The following is a 21,524-nucleotide window of genomic DNA, read 5'->3' on the forward strand; positions in this document are numbered from 1 at the left end:
GCAAGGGGGTCTTGCACCAAACAAGATGGTGCTACCATTTCTTGTGCCATGGGAAGATGGACAACAGTGTGCCCCATGACATATTTTCTCCTGACATCAAATATCTGCAGAGAGAGGTTTTGACAAACTTTTCTCATGTTATAATTATCAGAAAAATGTTTCTATACTTTGTCAGAAACATGGTTTATTATGTGCTTCCAGATTGAAGAAGCAAATGAAGAAGCACTGCTGCAACTGTCAGATACAATTGTGGCATGTGGCTACCTGGGGCCAATCAATGTTGACCAGAAAAAGGCCATCACAGAGTAAGTTTGGCACAACATTTAAATATTTGTCTCAAAATGTCTTGGTGTCAAAATTTTCACTCTGAATCAATACTGCATTTTTTCCTCGCTATTAGTGCTGTTACTTTGCATGGACAGTTGAGGCTCATCCCAATCCTGAACCAACTCCGTGAGGGGTTGAGGCTGTATGGAGTAGATGAGGTTTTGGGCCACCATGACCAGACGTGCCAGCAACTGTTCGTTCCTGGCTTCATACAGGAGGTCAGTAACATGAATTAAGAGTGCTTCAATTAAAATGGTCATCATGTGATTTTTGTCTTACTGGTTTTTTTTTTGTTTTTTTGTTTTTTCTGAAAGGGATAGTTTGGATTTTTACACATTAAGTTGTATGAAATGCATGCCAGTAGTATAGTGGATGCAAAGGTGTTACGTGTTCACGCTTTCTTACCGAAAAAAATAGTACAGGAGATATGAGGGGGTCACGAAACCCACAATTTCAGGCTCCCCTCATGATGGGGTCACCATACCAACAAGTTTTGCTCAACAAAGAAACATGCATGTGTTATGTTACATGATTTTATCAACAAACATCCTCGCATATGTCAGACCCTTGGTTTCATGTCCCCCTCATGTCTCCTGTGCTATTTTCTGGTAAGAAACGGGCGATAACCTGGAGCAGGAGATCAGTTAAACAATGTGATACCTTTGCATCCACTGTCTGTATTTCATACAACTTACTGTCCAAAAATCCAAACTATCCCTTTAACATTGTACCCATTTCACATCTTTTACTTCCATCTTCCATTGGTGTTAAAAGAACAACACGGTCAGCGACATACAATGAATTAGAGCGTGACACTCGATTCTGATTGTTCAATCACCAAAATTCTGCGGTGGTTATTTCTGGACAGATGACCGATGCAAATATTAATCACTGCTGCTCCATTGCTAGGGAAGCTATAGCATAGCAACCACAGCCAAAGACTGGGGAACAATCAGTTCACATTAACATCATTAACATTAGTTATCAATATATTATCCCATACACATACATTTTCAAACAGGTGATCTACAAACCTTACTGCACTTGTGAGAGGAGCATGTGTGATTCTTATCTTTTCGGATTTATCATGTTTCTGTATTTAATGTTTCCTTTATTTAGGTGGATTCTGACTTTGTCGTGAATGCTCTGTCTCCCTCATTCAGTGAGGAAGGCACGACAAGAAGGCATCGGGAGATGAAAATAATAAACTTCCTGCAGGATTTCCTCCAAAAGCTGGAAGACCGAGGTAACAAGCTGGATAGAATCATTTTCTTTGATGATATTTGTCCGTCAATTAGTATTTATTATTGTTTTCCCACTAGTTCTAGGATTATACACTTGAATTCAGTCAGACTTCTTATGCAATTTGCATACTTGAGAATTTCATTCCTTCTTTATGATGAAGGGCACTGTGCCAATGGCAATGTTTTAATTTATATCTTTGTATTTATCTATATGAGAAGAGGAGGAGAGCAAAGGAAATGATGAAGAAGAGGGGATCACCTGCCAGGAAAGTCACCTGCCAGCTGTGCCTGGAACAACTGGCAGGGGAAAGCTTTTAACTGTGAGGAGTTTCTTACAGTGGGTGACGGGACAAGGACATCTGCCACTGATAGAAACCTAAAGAGAGACATTCAAAATTTCAGTCAGCTTCACCCATGACTGTCATACCCACTACGGGGAACACAGCCTTTGTTTCCCCACAGTAAACGCTTGTGCAACAGGGCTTACATTTCCCACACAGCACATTGAAACCTTTGAGGATTTTGAGAAAAACCTCACTACAGCTATCCATTTTGGATTTGACTTTAGTAGGCACTAAAATAGCCTATCAGCCTATTTCCCATCATTAGGGCCCGAGTGCCCCACCCAAGATTTACAATAGATTTGAGTCATTCATCAAACTAATATACGTTATATACATTGCTGAAAATTGAGTATAGTACAACATTCTAAGCAGTTGTAAGACGTTTATTTTTTTCTGTGTATGTTTTTTGTTTTTGTTTTTTTTTAGACTTGAGGTGTGTTTTACCTCGGAGGAGGACATGAGTTCTTTTAAACGTGCCTCTCAAACTATTATATTTTCAACAAATTGCACAGTTTTCCATCATGGCTCATTTTTTGGATTTCTTCATTGAATGTGTAGTCCATAACTGCTTTCACAGTTTCACAACTGTTCTACTAAAACCCCAAAATTTGCTAATGTTTGGTTTGTTGGTTGCAACAGCGCTGAGGACAGACGACAGCACTTGACAGTTAAACACTCAAAACATTCTGATTAAGACCAAAAAGGCATTTAATTCAGTTTCATTGTATTTCATTAATATCCAAATTACAAACATTTTCAACAGATTTCCAAGGTGGAGGGGGTATGGAAAACACTGCTACAGCAGTAAGGGAGCAGCATCATAACGTTAAGCTATGGCAGTCAGTTTGCAGACAAAGCAGCAACCACATACTCCCGACACAGGAGGTAAAGGTTTCGGCTCTCCGTGTCTCCATTTTCATGGAGCAGCATCTGCATCTCCTCTGGCTGCCGATCATTCAGTAGACAGTCAATTTCAGGGAGCACTACTGCACCATCTACATCCTCTCCGAAGTCTGTGGCTACATCCCAGTCAATGTCTGGTTCCTGAATATCCTGGAAATTGTAGAAGACAGAGTAACACACCATGTCTCATTCCATATCTACAGCAACACATGCAATGAGTTATCCTAAATGTTTTGGCTTTAGTGGCAGTTTTGTTTAAAGTAACAAAAAAGCATACCTGAACAAATCAAGATTTCAAGTTTCTGACAGTCACAAGCAAAAATTACTTGAGTAAAAGTTTTGTAATGTTGGCTATTAAAAGTACCTAATGCAAAACTAATTTTCTGGGAATAAACATAGTTTAAGATAAAGTTAAATGATACAAATATTGGCATGAATCACTACCCTCCGTGTTCACTGGTTATCAGCTTATCCAATTTGATAACATCAATAAGAAACATTTTGGTTATTACTTTTGTTACTAATCTGATGGCTGATAATTGAAATTATTTTAAAGATGTGCTAGTCTGGCTGATTGATATAGAAGGTTGATGAGACTTAAAATTATGAGAATTAATTAAAAAAACAGATTCACAATCATTATTATGATTTAAAATGTAAAAAATTAGGTCAAAGTCGTACTTATAAGATGATTATGTCCATGTTATAACTTGGAACATGTATAGTTTTTTTTTAGATTGAAACTGCATATTTTATCCCTAAAGTTGTGGACTTAAAGTCATGAGGCAGACAATTGAAATACTCCATTATAATGATGAAAAGTGCCTTGAGATGATGTATGTTGTGATTTGGCGCCATATAAATGAAGCAAATGAAAATGCTGTACCCAAGTGAAGTACTTAAAGCAAATTTATGTAACTTTTCACCTGAAAATAACGGTTAAGTAATTTAAAATAATTTGAAAGGTACACTGGAGAATTGCCGTCGTTTAAAAAGGAAAAGGTAACCTCAAGATTCTCCGGCTGGTCAACTGGTCTGAGCATCCTTCCTGTGTGCCAGAGCTGTTCAGGAGTTTTGTTCCCTTCACTTCTGAGAGGGTGGTTGTTCCAGGCCTCGACAAAAGCCTCCAGGTCTACCTTCAGTTTTGGAAGGATGGTCATGTGCACAGCAAGAAGATCTTCTGTTGAGGACAGGGTAGTAGTAAATCACTGTTTATAGGTGAACATCAAAAAAATGTTCATTACAGTAGCCATGACATTTGTCAACCAATATAATCCTGTTGAAATTGACCAATTTTAAAGGACTAGCATCATGTGTTTTCCACCCCAAATGACCCTTACCTTTGGAGGACACATTAAGAAGATGATCAGTTTCAAGGTTATGGAGATCACGGTAATATTTTGATGTGACACATGTCCTGACATCACGCCACAAGCGTTCAATCCTACAAAGACAGAAATTAACATTATTTCAACCTCTTAGTTAAAGCTTAAATATTACAGTGATGGATGCACTGTTCAGATTTAGCTAGCTTAATTTACTCAGAGCTGGGATTTCCATTTTTCTTCCTCGGTCAGTTCCACGGATGGTGAACATGTGTCGTGCAATTTCCACATTCTCCACGCCTTGATCACCTCTTACCCTGAGGTGCAAGCACAGAGGTGATTAAAATGTGTAGCAACCTGTCAGTGAGGAATAATGCACAGAACTCCAGCGCACGAAACTTGCAAATTGCGCCTGGACAAGCTTGTGCCTGGTCTACAAAATTAGAGCCCAAGAAGTGACAGAGTATAAGAAATTACATTACTAAACCTTTAACATTACAATCCCAGATTCCATGTTGAAATTCTGTCTAGTAATAGCCCACAACAAACATCCGTCATGTTTGTGCCGGTACATTGCACTTTAACACAAAATGTTTACCTTGAAGGCATGCCATGGATCTCAGTAGCTCTTTTGAAGGTAGCAAATGCAGTGGATGCACGGTTATTTGTAGCAGCTTCCAAGCACATCACCTGTGGTATGATAAGAAATTTTTGATACATGTATATAGTATTTTTCAGTTTTTAATTATTTATTATACTCAGGTCAGTGCAACGTGGAAATTCTTCTTGACAATTTAAAGGCATATCCCAACAATATATTCAGAGAGCATACTTGGGTGAACCCTGAATAATACTTTCATTATTTCACAGCAATAACTGGCAATTAAACTTACAGTGTTTCCTTTCATTTGTCAATCACGTTTACATTATGAAATTATTACATATTTAAACCACACATGCCGTAGCATACATAATGAATGCCATTGAAATTAAATGTTACCTTCCTGGAGTAGCCATCCACTGTCCCAAAAAGTACAATGTTGTACCTGTTGGGAACATAAAGCACTAGGTAACTACTTTCAACCTGGATTTCTTTTTTTTTTTTTTTGAAAAAATGTCATGGCAAGTAGCTACATATTTCTATTTTCTTAACCCTTAGGAGTTCCTCAGGACAGTTTGTGTCACAATTTTGGCTGTATTACATGTACATGGCTTGAATTAGGCCAAAGATATTCATTTTTAAAAAAGGGTTTCATTAATAAGCCTACAGTGACTACATGAAACAAAAACATACTCAGTTGTTGCTGAGTATGCTAATGCTCCATTTGAGTAATGCTCCATTTAAACCCCTAAAATTTGGTTTTTGATCCCACATTAATTGGAACATCAAAGGAGGATTACCGACAAGTTACAGGGTTGGTCATCCTACATTCCACAAAAGGGCTTTTAGAGTCAGTTTAAGGAAGTGATATGGAATATAGATCTGAGAGTGAAGATCAGTGAAGAAAGAGGAGCACAGGAAGAAGCTAGAGATGAAACTGCAGCAAACACTGGTTTCAGACCATCTGGAAACAGGAATCAAAGGCAGTGTGGACTGGGGCAACAACATAAATGAAATCATGTTGACTCATCTGATATCTCCCCTCATTCACTCTCTACTTTGCTATCATCGTATGTGAGAATGTTCTTCATGTCTTCAGTATGAGCAACATGGAAAACACCCTTGAATTTGATTTAAATGAATTAAATTTAAATTATTAATGCTTGGTACCAGTATTTAATGCTGAATTTGTATTACAAACTGACTCATTTTAAATAGTCCAATATTCATATGGGGAAGCAAGCATTTTCTGACATGAGCAACAATGTGTTGCAGATATTATAGGAACTCTCAAGGGTTAAACAACCTTTTCAACAGCACAAACCTAATCAATTTGTGGTTGGTATCACAATGCCACAGTCTGGAAAGAATCCCAAGTGAGCCGACTCAGTACATTGATGCAGCAACTCTCCTCCACTGTACATGTATTCCAAGTGACTTCAGCCTCCCTTTCACCATGCGGTAGCCTGCTGCTGGCATTTCAGTTTTTATTTGTTGGACTGTCTCATCCAGCTCCTGGTCTGTTAAGTCGCTGTAGTACTGTCGTGCAGAGAGGTCAAATTCCCTCATTCGTCGATTGACCGTACTGGCTGAAACACCCAGTAACCCTGCAATGCAGTGCACTGAGAGATTTATCTCCAATAGCTCAATTAGTCTCTCTTCTTCTATGCTGTACCTGGGCCGACCCATCTCAAAAGTTACTGTCTGAACAGTGTTGCGGGTAACATCATCCCATTCAATGTGGTCCACTACTAGCCTGAGCAATTCCTGCAAGGCCAGTACAAGTTCTGGGGAGATATTTACATGCCTTGACAGTGCTTCAAATAGATAGAGCTCGTGTCGACATGTGAACAGCAGGAAGTCCAAGTCAAGAGGTGCTCTTGAGAGAGCTGACTCTAACTTTGTTTTGAGCCTCAAAATCATCTTGTGTCTTAGGATGCCCTGTTGACATGGAAAGCAGAACTTTAAAGATCGTATTAAAAATTATTATCCTTATTCACATAAAACATTTCATACATATAAAAAAGACAGAAGTTCATATCAGACAACACATGCCCTGTAAACACACATATGTAATGGTGTTTCAGGGAGTTGTTTTTCGGCCAGTTCACTATACATTATCTCGCTTAGAACATGGCTTACTAGTAAATAACAATACATAATGTGGCACAAAATAATTGCTTCATTGATTATGATGTATTTCCGACTGCTATGTTGGTTTTATTTAACGTTACTTGATTAATTGTGATGGTTAGTTACTGTATTTCCTCAATAAATAGCCGGTCTCATATAATGGCTGGATCAAAACATAAAAAAAAAAGAAGAAGAAGAAGAAGAAAAGAAAAGAAAAAGAAAACTGGACAAGGATATAATCAGAAAGTCTTTCAATGTTTGTGGGCTGTCTGAGAAGACTGACGGAAATGAAGACGACCGCCATCCTCTGCTTCAGAGAGACAGCCTGCACCGCCGGACGGCTGGTCTCTGCTCCGTGTCGCGGCAAACCCATGGATCTAACGCCGACTTTTAACTACTGTATGATCTTTTGTATGATGTTCATTGTAAAAGACACAAAACAGTGCATGTTTTTATTAACAATTAATTATATATTCTAATCCATATTATTATTATTATTGTTAGTAGGCCTAGTAGTAGTAGTAGTAGTAGTAGTATCATCATCATTATTATTCTATTTTGTTGTTTCTAATCTATATCATATAACCTTGTTGTCATAACTACAGATACAACGGGAGAAAGTTAACGGTCATAGAGAGCACACTGAAAAGGAAGCAAGGAGTGTGCTTTGCTTCATAAATTTCAATATTTTGTGAGCGCCCCGTCAAAATGGCAACAAGGTATTGTTTGTTGTGTCTTCTGATGTTTTAGTGATAGTGACTGTAAAGTTATTGTATTGTTATTGTATTGTTATACTTATACATGAATTAACCGGGGATCGCTACATAGTTAAAAGCCAGCGTTAGATCCATGGGTTTGCTATCACTATGACAGCTACTGAAACCATCGAAACGTAAACATACAGTTCCACTTGAAGATAAAAACCGGCTTCCGTCATGTGAATTTGGGAGAAAGGTGGATAGAGAAATACCAAGACAGAACGAATGGAACCCTTCTGACTCAACGTCACTAATAAGCAAGGTTGTTACTTACGTGTAAATCTTCAGGTGTCGCCATAACTGCTCTCCTTCTCCTTCCTCCGTAAATGCAGCGGACTTCCGGTCTGGCACTTCCGGGATAACGGTTTGTCATTTACACAGAAGATGACATGTTTATTCAGAGGGTTCCCCGTGACATGGAAGTCATTGAAACCATCAAAGAAAAAGTTGATCGTTTCTTTTTTTATTTCTACCTCAGTGCCTGTTTGAGCAATTAGTGAGTTGTGAGAGTTGACACACTGTATGTTATGTGCAATGACCTGATGAAGGTTGTCTAAATATATACAATAAATCTATAATCTAAAATCTATAAAAATACAGTGCGACTGCCTTTGGTGTGTACACCAAGCTTTCAGTCAGACAACCTTCATCAGGGCATTGCACATAACATATGTTATGTCAGTCAGACTACCTAATGAAGGTTGTCTGACTGAAAGCTTGGTGTACACACCAAAGGCAGTCGCACTGTATATTTATAAGTCAGACTGTATTTACAGAGCACTTTTCATACAAATATGCAACTACACACCCACACACACACTTTCTGTCATTTATATACACTTATACACACGTGTTCAAAAAGTCCTTCCTAAAAAAATGGGGGCTTTGTTGTGGTTACTCAGATCTCAGGCTTCTTTGCCCAAGTGGGCCATTTTCATAATTTGTGAGGAGACAGGCCACAGTGTAGAGTTGATTGATGCACCCAAATAGCTGAAGGGGAATTTCAGTGTCAAAGAATTTATGCTCCTTGACCCGGCGAATGAGGCACTCCACATGCACCCTGAGAGGTGCTATGGCCTGGGTCTCCCTAACTTCACCTGCAGACATTTGAGACCTGCCAGAGAGGAATGCTGACCTGTAGATCTTGCAGGGTACAATGTCATCAATAAGAAAACCTCTGTCTACCATGACAGCCATCCCAGGTTTTAGGAGGGTGAGGAGACCAGATTCTCGTGTGATCTGCTTGTCGCTGATGGACCCGGCGTACAGTGCTGAGATAAATGTCATTGCTCCATGTGGTGCAATTCCAATGAGCCCTTTCAAAGTGCAGTGGGATTTGTAAGATGAAAACACCTCACCCTGGAAGAGATGGGAAGACGGGCACTGGCATCTCAGCTCAGTGCAGTCAAGGATGACCGTAGTGTCAGTGTAGTCCTTGAAGTCTGCAGGCAGAGATTCCCGAATCTGCTCCTCAGGCATCCAGATCCTTATCGAGCCGAGTACTGCATACAGGAAGTTGCTCCATGATGTTATGATTCGGCTGACTGTGGACTGATGGACACTGTACCGGTCAGCAAGGTCCTGCTGCTTGGATCCAAGGGCAAGGTAGTTTAAGAACAGTAACAACTCATCAATGGGCTGTAGGGAATGAGTTGCGGCGTTTGAATCAGTGAGAGTTCCTCTCCGTGCTTGTCGAACACTGACCATAGATGGCAGAGAGGGCTCAATCAAGGCCCAAAACCGCATGAGGAGGTCATATGATGCAAACCTTAAAAAAATAGAAAACATAACAATAATAACTGTTCATAATTAACTACACAACAGAATAAACAGATCACTTTAACTAAATGTATCTGCCTATTTTTTTTTATTATTATTATTTCTGAGAACACAAATAGCTATTGTAGTCATATCCCCTCCATATGACATATTGCACTTTACATACACGATACTACCAACTACCAACCATCGCATCATTCTCCAAACATCTTAAAGCGTGGCTATTTGAAAACCAGATTTGTGAACACGGTCATGCTTAAATTTGTATACTTCTTTGTCCGTTTGTTGTATGCTTGTTGTATTTTAATATGTTGTTTGTTGTATGCTTGATGCACTTTAATATGGGCATTCTGCAATAGAATCTTGCACTTTATACAAGCATTTCTTGCAGTACTGCCCAGCACTTTATTATGGGCATCCCTGCAATACAAATCAGCAATTTACTGTATAATTCTGCACTTTATTTCGGCCGGGAATTTTGCAATAAAATACAGCTGTACATAACTTTCTACAGGCATTTTTGCCCAGCAATCCAGCACTTTATTATGGGCACTCCTGCAATACATATAAGCACTTAGCACTGTATAACCCATGTTCACGATAGAATTTTAATATTGACCTATGGTAATTAATCATGTGTCAACCCAAACATATAGTCTGTATTGTTATGCATTATCCCCTCTTACTTACCTAGTAAAGAATCTAATGTCTTTGTCCGAGGCAGCAAAATGGTGGATGCCGAACCGCTGCCTCAGCGTAAGGCTCTCGACCTGTCCTCGTAGCTGGCGAATTTCCTCCCGGAGAGAAGCATTTCCCTCCTGCACCAAATCGAAGACCGCTGGGTCTGGAGCCAACACGTAGTCGTGGTCCATTGAGACGTTTTCCGCTACATGGTCCGGTGCGTTAGCCTCCCTGTCATCCTCTGACGGCGGTCTCTGCCTTCTCTCCCAAACCCCTGGCCGTAGAAGTGGAAGGGAGAAATTGTTCCACTCAAATAACTCCGGGACAGCTCCCTTTTTCAACAGACGTTGTGCGGTTTCTGATGCTGGCTCACGGATGTCTTCCGATTTAAAATGCCGGCTACACACCTGGGTTTGAGCCGTGATTGTAAATTTGTCCCTGCGGATCGCAACAATCCACTTTCGCCTTATCTCCTCATCGGCAGGAAAAGTGAAAAAACTAAGTACATTATTGTACTTGCTAGATGCCTGGCACAATGGCACACAACAGTGCTCAGCTGCCGTACCAGACGATCGCTGATATTTAAACTTTTTCATCGTCGAGTCGACTAGCTTAGCGGCTACCTACCAAAACAAACAAAGCGGATGGCCACCGGAAGTGTTCGCACTGGCTGACCTTTAAGCGGAAGTACGTCACCACAACGGTTGGCATATGCCTCACTAAAAAGGCACCCACGTGGGGGGCTGGAAAATGACCAATCATAGGAGGGCTGGGGGTCAGCCTTGGTCTCCACCCCCAAAGTGTCAAAAGTCTTGCTTCGAGCGAGCAGAGCTCCACCGCGAGCGAGCACAGGGGAGAGAGAGAGCGAGAACGGGAGCGAGCCAGCGCGCGAAAAGCAGCTGCACAGTGTTGTTGTGCGTGTCGCTGTTGTTTTTTACTCGCTCGCACCTGCCTCTGCTTCACTCTGTTGCTGAATATGTGCGCGAAGATCAAACAAGTGCGCGCGGCAGCTGAAATCTGCGCGCGTGACACGAAATAATTCACGTGCGCAGATCTCTCTGCGCGCGTGCAGATGTGTTATAGCTCGCGCGACTTTTGACTCAAATATAACGCCATATACCTTTAACTGGTGACCTCTCGTGCATCGGGCATCCTAGCTTAGCATTCCTGTTTAGCAGCTAAGCGGGGCTAAAGTTAGCAACATCACTGGTCATTTCATCTAATCCGTTACTTCTGCCACTATTCCGTTTGTTAACATTGAGCATTAAACAGTTCAAAGTATCAGCAAAGTTAGGACAGGACTAATTGTACTAAACACTCACGCTTTATGAACACATTTAATGACAAAATAATTAACAAAATGTTCTTACCTGTAGGGAGCCATGAAGTTCAGGTGTGTAGGCTTCTGTGAACGTCACTACTGATTGCTGCAGGAGAACAATTAGCATTGGCTGGATGGGCGGGGCTAATCATACTCACTTCCAGAAGTGTGTATCAAAATGTACTGGCAAAGTCTTGTCACTAGGGGGAGCAAGGCATACAAACATTACACACAAATCTCCCAAATCCTGACAAGAGGAACCCCCTCTGAAACATAGCTGTAGCATTCTGGAGGTGTTTTTGAGTTGATTCAAATGAAAAACTTGTGGGATGTGGTCCCCACGAGATTGGTGGGCCAACTCCTTTTTGTCCCCACAGGTGATCTCACACACACACACATAACAATTTCTCCACCAATCAGTGGAAGGCACAGCGTTTAAAACAGGGTTCACTGTACCAGGCAAAAGGCCTGCACACACTCATACACACTCCCAAAACAAACAAAACAATTATTAGGCACTAAAATGGCAACAAGAGCTTTGAGAAAAAAAAGAAAAAAACAACCCAGACAGAACAGCAGTAGGCGGCCCATGCAAGGTGTAGGGGCCCGCTTCGTCAGATGAGTGGCTGGCGGGACGTGGAGGCTTCAGGGCTCCGGCACAGGAGGGGTACACCACAACGATGCAGCTTTAACTGTTAACAGCAATCAGAGATGGCAAAGTCATATTTAGGAACAACTGCCGTGCGGCGCATGGAACACCGCACACACACACTGCCGGGACAACGCTCCCCCCACTCAACCTCCAGCCAGATGACAGGCCGACTCTGCTGCAAGCAGAGAATGCATCAGACACCATAGCAAGCTACAGATGCACAGCTATAAACTACATTGTTGGGAAACTTACCTGAGGGTATGAAGAAGTACCAAACTGACCCGTTGTGCCTCACGGCTGCATGAATGCCGCCACAGCCACGCCAGACCACGCTGCAGACGCCGAGGTCTACTACTGAGAAGAGGTCGGAGGACGCGCACCTGAATCAGATGATCCTCGCCCACATATAATTTTCAGGGCGCCGCCCCCGTAATCAAAGTGAAAGAGGATGATTGCTCCCGGTTCGGTGGCACACAGTTGGCAGGAAGTAGGGGGGAAAGCCACACGGAAGTAGTACACCCCAAATACCGTATCTAACTGACGAAATCATCTGGCAGCAGGTAGTGTGGAGAGCAGGGCTTTTCAGCAGGTGCTGATTGCCAACCTGCTGCAGGTGAGCATGTGTCAGCAGCTCCGGTGAGTGGAAAGCTCCACCCAGCCCCTCAGTTCACCTCTGCAAGCAATAATAACAGTGATTAAAAATAATGATCAAAAGAACAGGACTCAATCACCATGCAGCTCCCTAACTTTGCTACAGCTGCGAGTGTGAGGAATATTAAATGCCAAGTTTACTGCCTGTGATCTATCTGCTGAGAAGAAGAACCTCACGGAAATATTTTATATTTATATTTATCATTATATTTATTGTCATGTGCTGTTGTCAAAGTCACTCGATGAAGCTGAGAGATTATTCAGAGGCCGCTGGTATGAGGCTGTGAGCTGTCTATAATTCTTTGGTTAGTTTTATCAGATCGGTTTCTCTCCTTTCCTCTGAGGCTGGTTTGGTGGTCAGGGAGATGGTCTGCTGCAGCAATGTGCGCTCTTGGAGATGCTGCTTGGCTCAGTGTGCCTCTTCATGTTGCGTCAACCTACTAAAGATAGGTCTCTTGCTCATCTGTGCTCATCCTGATGGCTAGCGAACAGACGTTCAACAAGTCCTTCCAGGGTTTTTCCATGCTTTAAAGTTAGGGGCTTTGTGTTTATTAATTACAGTGAACTTTACTGTGTGTTTTCCACAGGCGCACACACACACAGCTTTTGCATATCTTTTCCTCAGCTACAGTGCCTATAAAAAGTATTTGCCCCCTTTTCCCCTTTTACTGCTTTTATAAATGGAATCATGGTCAATATAATTTCGCTTTTTTGATGAAAGAAATACCAAAAAAACTTTTTAATTTCAAAGTGAAAACAGAGTTCTGCAATATAATGTCAATTAATTCTTAATATAAACAGCACAAAAAAAATAAAAATAGCAGAATAAGCTGTTTGGCAGAGAAGATTTGGCACATTTTTCATGGGCGCAACCCACATACTCCGCTCTGCTGCTCATCCCATAAATGCATGTTCTGTACAAATGTGGCACCATTTAAAAGGGAAATTAACAGGCTTTCCAAAGGTATAAGATGTATTGCCAAGACGCATTGTTACAACAAATAAATAATATACTAAACACAAATTTCCTGACTTTTTATGCTACACAGCAAAATTCCCAGTGTATATTGTACTCTATAAGTGTACATTTAACTCCAGTTTCGGTGTATATATAGGTCCAAGAGTTCGGTGTTCACTGAACACCGACAACAGTGTAAAATATATACTCAAAATAAAGAGTTGGACTTGAACCCTCTGAGTGTGCAATTGTACTCTGTCACTGGTACTTTTAGACACTACTTTGGTGCTTTTTGACACTTGCAGTGTAAACCTAGAACTCCCAGAGAGTAAAAGATATACTCTTAAGTAAGTAATTTGTAGCACTTTTCAGAGCTGATTATTTAACACTCTGAGAGTGAGAATGTACTCTATGACTGGTGTACACCCAACACCTTTGAGGTTAATTATTAACACTTCAGGAATGTATAGTCCACACAAGAGTTTCTTGAAAAAATAACATCTTTATTATTATTGTTAACAAGTATCTTGTCTTAATGTTGTTGAAGTGAACAGTCAACTCTTGTTAGGACATAAAACATGTCTTAAGTTATGGAGCCATGGTGCAAAAAAAAAACCTGGACATTTTTGCAAAAATAATTGCCAAGATGAAAAAAAAAAGCATGTTACCACTTCAGTGACACATTTCTTATACAAAAACATGCACAGGCACCACATACTGATCATCTCTGTCAAAACCATACGTTGTCTGCAGATCAAATGGCTTAAACAGGAGCAACTCATCAACTTTCAGCATGGATACATTTTCAGGATTTCCCTGTCTGACATGAAAAGAATGAAAATGCTCTGCAAAACTAAGTGTCTCAAAATCTTCTGCTACAAGAAAATAGTCTCCATTAAATGCAACAATGTCTTTGATCTGACTGAATACTGGGAAATCCTCCTCTATGTTTGAACAAACCAGAAGGCCTGGGCGATACTCTGTCCCAAAACAAGTGATCCAAGATGTCACATCAACTTCACAGTCCAAGTCAACCTGCTGTTCTTCAGCAATTATTTCACCATTTGCCAAGGCATTAAGCTGAACAGTTTTTACTGGACCACAGTTAATACTTTTAAATGGCATTGATTCCCAGTGGTATGCCACAGCCATCTGATCTTTTTTAGCTAATGACTTTGTTATATTTTTGAAATTTTTGATTGTGTTCTTGAAAAACCTGTGTTTGGCTTCGAACCTCATTGCCCAAACATGAAGAATTGGACCTATTTTTCGTATGGATCTGGGGTAATGAATCATGAAGTGATGTTTAGGAATCAATCTGCGATGTGAATAAAGCTCTTTGAAAAGTGTATGATGTTCAAGAATGAGATGCTTCAGACATACTGTCATACCATCAGTAATGACAGGAGAAAATATGATGTTCATGATTTGCAGCAGAAGCAGCAAGAGTCTCCAATGTGCATTTCCTTCTTGTACAACATCTCCAAATATCAAGGGCACATTCCGGATCAAGCTAAATGTCTGAATGGCATTGAGACCAATTCCATTTCCAGTCTGCTCCAAGTTTACTCTGGTTGGTCGATTTTTTCTCTCAACAAAGCCATAATTGTATGAATATATCCTTTTACAAATATCTATCTTGGATATGATGTTGTTGTCTGAGAGGTAACCAAAAAGCAACTTTAGCTCAAACTGCCCAACTCCTTCCAATATGTCATGCATAATGTCTACAGCATAGTTATCAGAAACATCAAAGTACTGTAGATCATTGAGTAAACATGTTCGCTTCACTCCAAATGTTGATGGCAGTGTAGGATCTGCTTTCAAGTCATTGCAATGCTGAGCATGCAGTACTTTATTGCGAAGTGTTATTCTTGGATCATCATCACTGAAAACTGTCTGTGAGGTCTGTTTGTCTACCAGACAAAAGCGGCAAAAATGGTTTGAACTGAATGATTCTACATACCCAAGTAGTGAGTGCAATCCCAAATTGTCCCCAGTCACCTGTGCAATTGTTCCACAAACTGCTTCATCAGAGAAAGGAACTTCAACTCCTGTACACTCGAGCAATTTCAGATCTTGTACAAGGGGTTCTAAGATAACATTAAATCCATACTTCTTTACATCCTGTGTATGAAAAAGTGCCAAAAGATGAATATTCATAAGCGCTGAGTTTATCTTTGGAGACAGATTTCGTAAAATAAAGTATATACTTCCAATCTTATGGATACCATGTTTGGATCCTAGTGGATTTGCCACTTCAAAATCATCATAGAATATCTGTATTTGGAGAGAGTTTGGTTTTTTAGAGAAGAGAGAGTGACCTTTAAAATAGCTCCCATCACAGAAATCTTTATAAAACCCAGTCTTCTCACAAGGCTGCAAAATATGATTTAAAATCTCCCCGTTGTTGAATATAAACTTCAGCGTTTCCAATAGAGGAATGTACACAAATTTGTCTGTCACAGGAACCTGATCGTATGTGCCAGTGGTTCGATTTCTTCTGGTGTCATACCTCACCCCTAGAGCGACCTCAACAGGTTCTACAAGACCCCATTTCTCACTGAAATGTTTTTTCCATTTTGTCTCAGTGTTCAGTTTGCTAAATGGATTTTCAAGGCTTTCGAAATAATCATCAACTTTTGTTCTAATGTCCTCAACATTTGGGAGTAATTTTACAACATCATCTTTAACATTTGAATGCAGTTCCTCTACAAGCTCCTCCATATTTTCAACAACAGTCGTTATGACATTAGTAGCCACACCAGAGCTTTGGAGTTTTGCAATAAGGGATGCACACATTTCTTGGGTATGTTGTTGCCTAGTCTCATTACAGCTTTGAGAATTCACTGGTTGCTCTGAAATTAAAGCTGACATTGTTTGCTGATCAGATACAACAACTGAAGGAGTGACAGATTCATTATCCATTTGAACTAGACTTTCAGGACTATGCTTAGAATGCAGTGTTTCCCCTATATGCACCTAGCAGTGGCGGGCCGCCACGGCTGAAATATGGCCGCCACGGCTGATTTTTTTTTTTTTTTTTTTTAACGAGGAGAGAGGAGAGGTGAAGAGTGGGCTCAGTCTTGTCTTTTTAGAAACTAACGTTTTATCATTTTGTGCTATGGACGCTTCATATCCAGGTCAATCACACACCTGTTTGAAACGATTTTATTTAAATCACGAACCACAGGCGGCCAACTATAGAGACTATGAAGCCTTGGTTGCTGGCAACTATCACTGTCTCTGTCAAAGAAACTTTGCAAGCGGTCTCCTTCGCTAGCCTACATATCATCCAGATATACCGTTACCGGTTGATGCAGGTGATGCGCCGCGCTAAACTCCGCTATTCCGTGCCGTGCCGTGCTGCGCAGTCTCTCAGCATAAAACGGAGGTAACGTTAGCGCCAGGTTTGGAGAAGGTGCAACGAGAAACTTTGAGCTTACTTGATGATGTCAGCACAACGATTTTAACAAGCACCGGGAAGATGTCAACCATGAAGCAAGCAACACTGACAGATTCAGGATTATCATTCGCCGAAGGGAAAACAGTCCTGCAACTTCACGTGAGTATCGCACAGTAACGTTACAGCAAACGCTGTATCTATCATTTGATAGAAATAGCAAGGAAACACATAGGCCTATAGGCTTATCTGTGAAATAAACAACATTTGGAAGATCCATCTTGATACAAAGATTGTAGGTATTCCACATGCACCGTTTGTTTACTTTTTTCTGGAGCGGCTTTATGCTGCGTTCAGAGGTCGGAATTTCCCAGTTGAAATTTCCGATTTCCGACCTCCAAGCTTCCCAGATGCATGCCATTCCCGTTGTTGTGTGGCATCAGATAACTGATTCTCCGTGAAGTCGAGGTATTTGGATTTGTGCTGAGTTCACAAGTAAGGACTCCGACTTTGAGTGGCGTTCCAGTGTACTTCTAGTAGGAGGTGGGAAAATTCCTACTGTGACTGTGACCCGCGAAAGCTGCCATCTCAATTTACTGACAGATTACGTCAGAGATACGTTATACGTTAACGTTAGATATAACGGTAGCTGGATTCCTGTAAATAAACGTGATAAATGTAAGTTATTTCATCATTGAAAATGTCATTACATTTAATTAAACACTGTTAGATAAACTGTTAGATAAATTGTTAGGTAAATTTGGTGATGCAAGTTAATTCTGAAAAAAGAGTTATGAATGAATAATTGGAAGAATGAATGACAGCTAGCTAGCCGCTAGCTAACACTAAGTGGATGTAAACGGTCACCCACAAACTAATAAGCTTGTTTGTCAAATGACATGTTTGAATTTTCAGATGAGTTTGAAAGACTGGCTTATCAAAAAAAGAAAGAGAAGTGATGACCATGGTGATGAGGTTAGTTGGGTAAAGTTAGGGGGAGAGGAGGTGGGTCTCTGCTGTGTTTTGAAAGGAAAATGGATAAACAATTCTTTTGGAGATACCACATTTTTAAGTGGTTTTACATGTTGCCAAATACAATGGTATTGACTGTATCTCATACTAGACAGGACAGGCATCGAGGCAGGGAAGCTCAGATGTGAGTGGAGGCCAGAGCAGAGGAAGTGAAGGAGAAGCAGGACAGGAACATGGAGATCAGCAAAGTGCAGCTGCTGCTGTTGCTGTACCAGGAGGCGCAGAGGTAGGAGGACCAGAAAGAGCAGGACCGCCTGCCGCTACAGCACGCCCGGGTACTCATAGGCAGTCTGGTTTTGATCCGGGGTGGATGGAGAACCCAAAATTCAAGCCTTGGCTGTACTATACAGCTGACCATGGTGAGTACCACATCTAACATATGGAGCAGTTTGGGGCTTGAGCTCTTATATGTTTTAACAATCATAGCCACCACTTCTTGAAGAAAACAAACAAACCATCAAACATCTTGTCCCCATAGGAATGTACTGTCGTTTGTGCCGTCAACACAAACAAGTGCCGAAGCGGGGGGTTTCCACGCGGCCATTTATTGAGGTTGGGTGCCAGATTTTCCGAAGTGACTACCTTAACAGGCATGCTGCCACTCAACACCATCAAGACAGTGTGAAGGCACACGCTGCACTGATTCAAGGTAAAATTCACAAATATATCTTATTTTAAAATGTTGTTCAGAAAACTCTCAGGCTTAAATTAAAATTTGTCCCACACTTGATGGAAAATCTATTGGTTTTTTTTGTTTTGTTTTTTACCTCTGAACAGGGTCCTCGGTGCTGGTTGCCTTTGACCCCGTTATCATTCTTGAACATGAGGCAGTGATTGGTGGCTTCAAGTGTCTCTACCACCTCACAAAAAAGGAACAGGCTCATCACACAAATTACGCTGACCTCCTGGAGCTCGCTGACCTACTTGGCTGCCAGTATTTTGAAAAGTTAAAGGTAAATGTTAATGCTTGCCTTTCTTAAATCAACATCATCACAAAGTTATATAATCCTCATTTGTTCTCTTTATTATGTATATACAAGTCAATTCTATCTCTAATCTTCTTATTATATTGTTTTACTTTTTATTATTGTTTATTGTAATTACTGTCTTTTGGTTGCTGTGACAAAGACATTTCCCCATTTGCGGAACAAATAAAGGTATTCTGATTCTGATTCAGATTGGGAAGACGACCAATTACACATCGCACAGAATCGTGGATGAGATGCTCGAGATCCTGAGCACTGTTGTTGAAGAGCCAATCCTCAAAGACATCTGTGCCTCTGTGGCAATTGGGCTAGAGGTGGACGAGACCACGGATGTGTCTGTCAAGAAGCAGCTTGATGTTCACCTTAGGTATAATTTTATTCAGAGAATGACAACAATTAGGACTTAAAATAATTTTGAACAACGTGTCTTTATTGTGTCTCTTTGTTCATCAGATATATGGACAAGGAGGGGCTGCTTTACAGCCAATTTCTGGACCTGGTGACAGTCAGCGATGGCAGAGCTGACACCATCGTCAAGGCAATAAGGGAGGTCCTCACAAAAAAGAATATTCCCACCCAGAAGATTTACGGCCTGGGGACAGATGGAGCAGCTGTCATGACTGGTATGAATTACCAACAAAAACAAGGTTGATATTTACTGCTTAAAAACTAAATCATGATATAAAAAATGTTCCCTGAAACAGGGAGAGTGAATGGGGTGGCCAAGCAGCTACAGGACATCTTCCCATGGTTGGTGTCAGTTGCATGTGCCGCACACCGCCTCGCCCTGTGCTGTAAGGACGCTTCAGCCACAGTGGCTTATATGGACTCCTTCAGGGACCTTTTACAGCAGCTACACCTGTACTTCAGGAACAGTGCAAATCGCACAGCTGTACTCCAGGCTGCAGCAGAGTGCTTGGGCCTGGATAACCTGAAAGTGAAGGTAATATAAAGGGAAAAAATATGTATCATATTAGGAGGCATCTGATATGATGACATAATATGCTTTCATCTCGTGGCTCTAAATATTTCTAGGAAGTAAAGGACACACGCTGGCTGTCACAAGCCATGGCTGTTTCCAACCTGCAGCGGAACCTGAGCGCTGTCCTGGCGGCCTTGGCAGAGGAGACTGAGCTCAAGAAATGCCCAACAGCCAAGGGGCTGTACGGCTTTCTGGCCACCTACCGCTTTGTGGCATCAGTGTACCTGCAAGCGGATGTGCTGCCACATCTCAGCAGGCTCTCAAAGGTGTTCCAGAAGGAAAATGTGAACTTCCTGGCTCTGAAAGTTCAGGTACTTTGCAATATTTTATTTTTGACATCAACACCATTGACCATACACTGCTCATACTAATCAGATACCTGCTGCTGCGTTTACACCTATTCTGTCTCTCTGTTATTAGGTCCCTGTGACAATGGCCTGCCTCAGAGCAATAAAGGATGCTGGAGACCATCAGCCACCTGGGTCTTTCTTGTCCAAGCTCCACTCAGACCTGGACAACCCTGTTGGACTCGGGGCCTATAATATTGTCCATGAGGAGGAGAGGAACAAGAGAGGCAGACGGGATGAGGGACTGACCAGGGACGATCTCTGGACCCGGTTCAGAAGCCAGGTGTGTTTGTTTTAGATGGCTGTTAAGTGGTTTGTATATGGACAAAAAAGTCCAAAACAGTTCAATAATTTTTTGTTGCTATGGTTAGGTGATGGATCCATATATTGATGGCCTGCTGGAGAGCCTGGAGAGGAGGTTCCAGAACCTGGACCTTTTAGGGGCCTTCCATGTCCTCAGCCCTCAGGCAGCAACACATGATGAGGCAGTCAATGTGGCTAATTTGCAGCTCCTTGCCAGCAAATTTTTAAACAGTCATCATGAGGTGCTGCAGGAATGGTCCTCGTTCAAGCAGCAGATGCTAGTTGGGGCATTCAAGGTATCATGAAATGAATTACAGTGAGTAACATTACTTTTCAGGAGTTCTCTAGCCTAGATCAATGTTGTGTTTAATGTGTTTCAGGACATGGATCAGCAGCACCTGATGCAGGGCCTGGCATCAGAGGTGGGTGAATGGGGGCAGCTCTACCCATCACTGAGCAAGCTGGCTGCCATTGGCCTGACCATCCCAGTTTACAGTGTAAACTGTGAAAGGGATTTTTCTACAATGAACAGGGTAGGATACTTGAGCAAGTAATATAATTATTTGACTTTATACAATCTCACTCCCATGGGCCCCACATCCAATCGTCTGTTGATTATTATTTTTGTATTTACAGGTGAAGACTGACCTGAGAAATCGGTTGCAGGGTGAACATCTTGCTGCTTGTATGCGTTTGAGCATCAATGGCCCCCGAGCAAGACAGTTTCCTTTTGAGAGAGCCTTAGAGCTATTCTTTCAGAGTCCGAGGAAGATCAAGTGCTCTCAAGCAGGATG

General features: G+C 41.3%; 1 protein-coding gene and 3 long non-coding RNA genes across 5 annotated transcripts; 2 read left to right on the forward strand and 2 right to left on the reverse strand.

Annotated features, from left to right (window-relative positions):
- The first annotated feature begins 51 nt into the window (after positions 1–51).
- On the forward strand, positions 52–528 carry LOC311266146. Its single transcript, XR_014623668.1, has 3 exons — positions 52–116; positions 202–305; positions 401–528. It is a non-coding gene; the product is annotated as an uncharacterized lncRNA (long non-coding RNA).
- Positions 529–2,605: 2,077 nt separating this feature from the next.
- On the reverse strand, positions 2,606–4,275 carry LOC311266426. The gene is made up of 3 exons (XR_014623710.1): positions 4,159–4,275; positions 3,826–3,998; positions 2,606–2,968 (listed from the first exon to the last, which is right to left on the reverse strand). It is a non-coding gene; the product is annotated as an uncharacterized lncRNA (long non-coding RNA).
- Positions 4,276–4,381: 106 nt separating this feature from the next.
- Positions 4,382–12,607, reverse strand: LOC311266780. Of its 2 annotated transcripts, XR_014623765.1 has the most exons (5): positions 12,321–12,607; positions 11,980–12,108; positions 5,144–5,189; positions 4,742–4,833; positions 4,382–4,460 (listed from the first exon to the last, which is right to left on the reverse strand). It is a non-coding gene; the product is annotated as an uncharacterized lncRNA (long non-coding RNA). The 2 variants fall into 2 exon arrangements; XR_014623766.1 differs by lacking the exons at positions 11,980–12,108; positions 12,321–12,607 and adding an exon at positions 6,069–6,218.
- A 4,506-nt stretch (positions 12,608–17,113) lies between these two features.
- Positions 17,114–20,725, forward strand: LOC311266367 (zinc finger protein 862-like; the record flags this gene model as incomplete). The annotated part of the gene is made up of 9 exons (XM_084368716.1): positions 17,114–17,242; positions 18,204–18,471; positions 18,591–18,761; positions 18,890–19,065; positions 19,290–19,465; positions 19,552–19,721; positions 19,803–20,041; positions 20,134–20,391; positions 20,501–20,725. The coding sequence occupies exons 1-9, from the start codon at positions 17,165–17,167 to the stop codon at positions 20,723–20,725; spliced, it is 1,761 nt and encodes a 586-aa protein (XP_084224842.1). The 5' UTR covers positions 17,114–17,164.
- Positions 20,726–21,524: the final 799 nt, after the last annotated feature.

Source organism: Pagrus pagrus (assembly GCF_965226575.1).
Source record: "Pagrus pagrus genome assembly, chromosome: 12".
Taxonomy (NCBI): domain Eukaryota; kingdom Metazoa; phylum Chordata; class Actinopteri; order Spariformes; family Sparidae; genus Pagrus; species Pagrus pagrus.